The sequence below is a fragment of the Hibiscus syriacus genome, unplaced genomic scaffold, assembly GCF_006381635.1.
Source record: "Hibiscus syriacus cultivar Baekdansim isolate YM2019G1 unplaced genomic scaffold, ASM638163v2 tig00110547_pilon, whole genome shotgun sequence".
Taxonomy (NCBI): Eukaryota; Viridiplantae; Streptophyta; class Magnoliopsida; order Malvales; family Malvaceae; genus Hibiscus; species Hibiscus syriacus.
Window position 1 is genome coordinate 317,624 of NW_024062774.1, and position 5,489 is coordinate 323,112.

The 5,489-nt window shown below is 34.4% G+C and overlaps 1 protein-coding gene across 1 annotated transcript; it reads left to right on the forward strand.

Moving 5' to 3' along the window:
- The first annotated feature begins 3,250 nt into the window (after positions 1-3,250).
- On the forward strand, positions 3,251-5,266 carry LOC120130428 (receptor kinase-like protein Xa21). Its single transcript, XM_039147660.1, has 3 exons — positions 3,251-3,867; positions 3,909-4,777; positions 4,851-5,266. The coding sequence occupies exons 1-3, from the start codon at positions 3,251-3,253 to the stop codon at positions 5,264-5,266; spliced, it is 1,902 nt and encodes a 633-aa protein (XP_039003591.1).
- Positions 5,267-5,489: the final 223 nt, after the last annotated feature.

Sequence of the window (5,489 nt, forward strand, 5' to 3'; positions counted from 1 at the left end):
TGGATCGGATGCATATCCATCCATCGTTCTTCATATTTAATAAAATTATTTTTATGTTTTTTTTTCTCATCGTAGGATGGAGATTGGGTTTAATTAATCTTTTAGGTAAATTAGTGCAAAAATACTCTTGAAATGAAATTGGAAAATGACAACTCAAATTTTTAATTATGATCCGGATACTTTTTACGATATTCTTTTATATAAAAAATAAGATAAACTTGTTTGACATTGATTTTGCGATCAAAACGAACTTTTTAACTTAAAATGTTTTTTAAAAATCACACTAAACATGACCTTAATTGATGATAATATTTACAGTAGTCATGTTGTAGAACCGTAACCAGTGGAAAAAATGACGAGATTATTTTAAAGTATACAAATATAATTTAAGATGAATGTATAATAAACTTTATTTTTATTAAATTAATATTTATCAGATAAATAATATCTTGTATTTACTCCAAATTAATAAAAAAAAATTATCATATACCACTTCACCTTTAGATATTAGTATGATCTAACTTTATTTTTTTTATTGAAAATAATGATTAAATACAACTTCGTACCAATTTACCAAACTTACTAAAAATATTATCAAATATTTGGGTAGTTGTATTGTACGAAAATCTTAATATAAGACTAAAGAAATGTCATATAAAAAATATTGATATTTTTTTAATGTACAACAACTGTATATTAAAATTGTCTTACCTTATACATGTGTTAAACAAACAAAATTAAGAGGCTGACTTTTAGGCCAACTTTTTGATTTTAAGGGTGTGTTTGGTTCACGGAATGTAAGATTATCAGTGAGAATGTAAGATTATCAGAGAATATGATTACTGAGAATGTTGTATTTTTTGTTTGGTTGGCTTAGCAGGAATGTAAGATTACCGTGTTTGGTTAAAGGAATAAAAGATTATTGGAATGTATATTTGATCAAATTGTTCTTATTATATATTTATTTTTTTAACAAGTTGAAAAATATTTATATATTTTCTTTAAAAAAATTAAATTCATAAAATTTATATAATTTTTTTTACAAAATTAAAAATATAAAAAATGTTTAATGAAAGGGTAAAATTTTATTTTAACCCTTGAACTTCATATTAAATTTTAATTATAGATTTTTTTTGTAAATCTAAAATAGTTTAAGGATAAATTTGTAATTTAACCTTTGTAGAATTTTTATTATTCAATGACAGAAGAATGATATTTTTGAAAGAAAAAAAATTAAGGGCATTTTATTCCAAAATGCCGGTAATCCAACAATACCTAAAGAAAGGGAGGTAATGACATTCCCGATAATATACCCCAAAAAATATACTATTGGTAATCTTATATTACCGGAAATAGGATTCCCGGACTAACCAAACGGAAGAATGTGGATTTAATTCCCATATCCAAACACCCATAAATCCAAACGTACCCCACTTAGTTGAAATTTACAGTCGAAGGTTGATCGTGATTTATTGTTAAAAAATTATATATAAATTGAGATAATATTTAAAACAGTCAACTTCAAATAGTCAACATCATTATTATTTTTTTAATGGTAGATGACTAGAATAAAATTAAAACTAAATATTTAATTTGATTTTGACAAAAATAATTAGATAATCAAAGCGAAATAAAACTAATAGTTGAGGTATTAAACGTGTAGTTTACCATTATTTTTATTTCATATAAATTAAAATAATAGTCAAACACAAAGGTGATAATACTTATTAACACAATTAACATCAATGTTTGATTTATTGATTAATTAATCTTAATTGAATATTATAGGAACCTATTATGAGGATAATTTTTAACGTAATTTGTTCCGTTCATTATGTCATAATTTAAACTCTAAACCTTATTTAGGAGATTTAATGTTTCATCCTTTATTGAGTGTAAAGACTCTTACGATATTTGTTTTCTGATTGGTTTGTCAGTAGTCATGTATGGTCAGATCTCCTCTTTAGTAAAAGATTATTTAAGGATATAATCAGAATTGTGTAACGGAACAGTCTGTGAGATAATTTGATTCGCTCATCACTCATTTATTACTCCGTAAAGTATTTCGTTTAACAAAGATAATAATTTTTTTATAAAGGTTATTATATTCTTTTTTTAATATTAATCGTAAAATTTGACAAAGAATAATTCAACATCTGTATGGCAAAGAACACTTCCAAAGAATTTTCTATCCAATCAATTTTGTAAAGTGAATGCTTTTGACCACTTCATTCAAACTCCAACTCACTGATCCCCAAACTGCAATTTCAGGCTGGACCAGCAACTCGTCTCACTGCAACTGGTTTGGTATCACTTGCACCACAAATGGTTCTCGAGTTGAATCCCTCCAACTCAGTTCACTCGGCCTTGTTGGCACCTTACCTCCTCCTCTCCCAAACCTCACTTCCCTTACCACACTCAATCTTTCCCACAACTCATTCCATGGCCAATTTCAATTGGAGTTTAGCAGACTTTCCCTCCTTCAACATATTGACCATAGAAACAACTCCATTAATGGAACTCTTCCTGCTGCTCTTTCTCATTGCCATAACCTCGAAACACTTAGATTACAAGGCAACAAATTTACTGGAAATATTCCACCTCAATTAGGTAATCTCCAAAGACTTACAACCCTTTTCATTGCTGTCAAGAATCTCACTGGTTCAATCCCCTCTGCATTTGGAAACATTTCCTCTTTAACATATCTTAATCTTGCTCGAAACATGTTAACCGGTGAAATTCCCAGTGAGCTTGGTCACCTTAGAAACCTTCAACAGATCCAGCTCTCTGAAAATAATCTCAGGCCAAATCCCTGCTTCCATTTTCAACATGTCCTCTTTGATTTTCTTGTCTGTAACACAAAATAACCTTTCTGGAAACCTTCCAATTCCTCCAAATGAAGGATATTACCATTTCCCGAATCTCGGAGAATTGTGTTTGGCACTGAACAGGTTTGAAGGAACCGTTCCTGGTTATGTATCTAATTCTTCGAGCATTGAAGTTCTTGATCTGTCTAGGAATAGATTTCATGGTGCCATTCCTTCGTTAGGCAACATGAGGAATCTTACAAGGCTGGACCTTGGTCAAAATCTTCTCTTCTGATACTGCTCGGAATTTTCAGTTCATTGGTTCTCTTGCAAACTGTAGTCAGCTTCAACGTCTGATGATCAATTCCAACAGACTTTCTAGTGAATTTCCATCGGTCGCGACTCTCTCGAGCAATATCCAACATTTTTGCATTTCTGACAACATGTTAACCGGTGGCTTCCCTCAGGGGATTGAAAAGTTGCAGAATCTGATATCTCTGTCAGTTGAGATCAACTCTTTCCCAGGTGATATTCCAAGGAGCAAAGGTACGCTCAGAAACTTGCAGAGCCTTTTGGTCTACCAAAACATGTTCTCTGGAGAAATCCCAGAAATCTTTTCAAATTTAACAGGAGTTTCCGAGATTGCAATGGGAAATAACCAGTTTTCTGGTAAAATTCCCATCAGTCTTGGAGATTCTCAGCAGCTACAAACATTGGACCTGTCTTGGAAACGACTCAATGGAAGCATATCAGAAGAGATTTTCAAACTTTCTGGTTTAAACTACTTGATTTTGGTGCATAATATGCTTTCGGGTCCTCTCCCAAGTGAAGTTGGCAACTTGAAGCAGCTTCAAGTTCTTCATGTTTCTGAGAATAACTTGTTCGGGGAATTAACCTCATCGATCAGCGGCTGTTCAAGTTTGCTATATCTCAACATTTCGATGAACAACATCACTGGTGAAATCCCGGATTCATTAGGAAGTTTAATACCACTAGAGGTCTTGGATCTCTCTTCCAACAATCTTTCAGGGCCAATTCCACATGACTTGGAAAATCTTAAGTCACTCAAGATGCTGAATTTGTCTTTCAATCATTTGGAAGGAGAAGTTCCGACAGGAAACATCTTTCGAACCGCAGCTTTTTCTCGATCCATGGTAACGGTGAGCTCTGCAGTAGCGATCGAGAAATTGCCAGGAAGTTGGAACTCCCTCAATGCAAGACAGAGAGAAGACAAAGGAATTATTACTTGATCAGAATTTTAGTTCCAATTGCTGGAGCTAGTCTGTTAATATGTTTGGTCTCCTGCTTTGTGTGGGCTTTGATATTCAGAAGGAAGAAAAATCGGGTGAAAGGCGGTAAATCATTGCTTTCGGTGAAAGGGTTGCCGCCATTGATAACATACTTTGCTATCCAGCTTGCTACAAACAATTTTGCAGCCAAAAATCTGCTCGGCAAGGGAGGTTTCGGGTTGGTTTACGAAGGTAGATTCAACAACCTTACACTTGCAGTTAAGGTTCTTGAGCTGCAACAAACCAAAGCCGTTCAAAGTTTTCTTGCTGAATGTGAGGCCTTGAGAAATGCTAGGCATTGGAACCTTGTGAAGATCATCACCTCATGCTCGAGTGTCGATCATAAAGGAGATCAATTTAAAGCTCTGGTTTTCGAATTCATGCCCAACGGCAACCTAGACAAGTGGCTGTATCCAGAAGACATGGAATCCGGGACTTTTCTGACCATACAGCAAAGATTGAATATCGCCATAGATGTAGCTTCTGCCATGGATTATTTGCATAATGACTGCGAACCACCCGTTGTCCACTGCGATCTGAAGCCTGCGAATGTACTTTTGGATGAAAATATGGTAGCTCATGTAGGTGATTTCGGATTGGCAAGGTTCCTTTCTCCAAGTCCATCCCAAAGGGAGAACAGCACCATGGGATTGAAAGGCTCGGTTGGTTACATTGCTCCAGGTCAGTAAACTATAAAACCCATATTTATCAACATTAAAAGTTCAGTCAACTTTTGTGGTGAATTTATCTGTAGAGTACGGCCTAGGGAGCAAAGCTTCAACCAGTGGAGATGTCTATAGTTTTGGCATTCTTTTACTCGAAATGTTCATTGCCAAGAGACCAACTGATGGGATGTTTAAAGAAGAATCAAGCCTAAAAATACTGGCTTCAGCTATGGATAGAAATCAAGTTTTTGAGACAGCTGATCCGAGGCTTTCGAAGATCCAAGGAAGTTCAGTACAAAGCTCGTTCATCACTAGCTCCAGAGACAGCAGCAATGGCGGTGATAGCAGCATCGACGGTGGTCACATCGACCGGAAATATGAAGAATGTTTAGCGTCTGTTATCGGAGTTGGATTATGTTGCGCAGCTCAATCAGCCAAAGATCGCTTACCCATGAGAGAAACCTTGACAAAGTTGCATGATATTAGGAAGTATTTACTTAGTTAAGTACCCATCGGCCTCATCTAATCTGCAGCATTCTCTTGTTCCATCCATAACCTCAATTTGCACTAGTTGAAATCAAAACAATACGTTAAAAAAATGCAAATAAATTGTAACCAAATTTTATTAAAAACGATAGAACAACAAAACAACAATCCCGGTGCATAAAATACAGCACCAATAGGAGATGTGGCTAACTTATTCCAAGACACAAAAGCGTTATTGTAGA

Bases quoted from the DNA above. Each gene is read 5' to 3' on its own strand.
- LOC120130428 (XM_039147660.1), top strand. From the start codon at position 3,251: ATGTTAACCGGTGGCTTCCCTCAGGGGATTGAAAAGTTGCAGAATCTG. The intron at 3,868-3,908 runs GTCACTCAAGAT...ATCATTTGGAAG, and splicing joins CATGACTTGGAAAATCTTAA to GAGAAGTTCCGACAGGAAAC. The intron at 4,778-4,850 runs GTCAGTAAACTA...ATTTATCTGTAG, and splicing joins GGTTGGTTACATTGCTCCAG to AGTACGGCCTAGGGAGCAAA.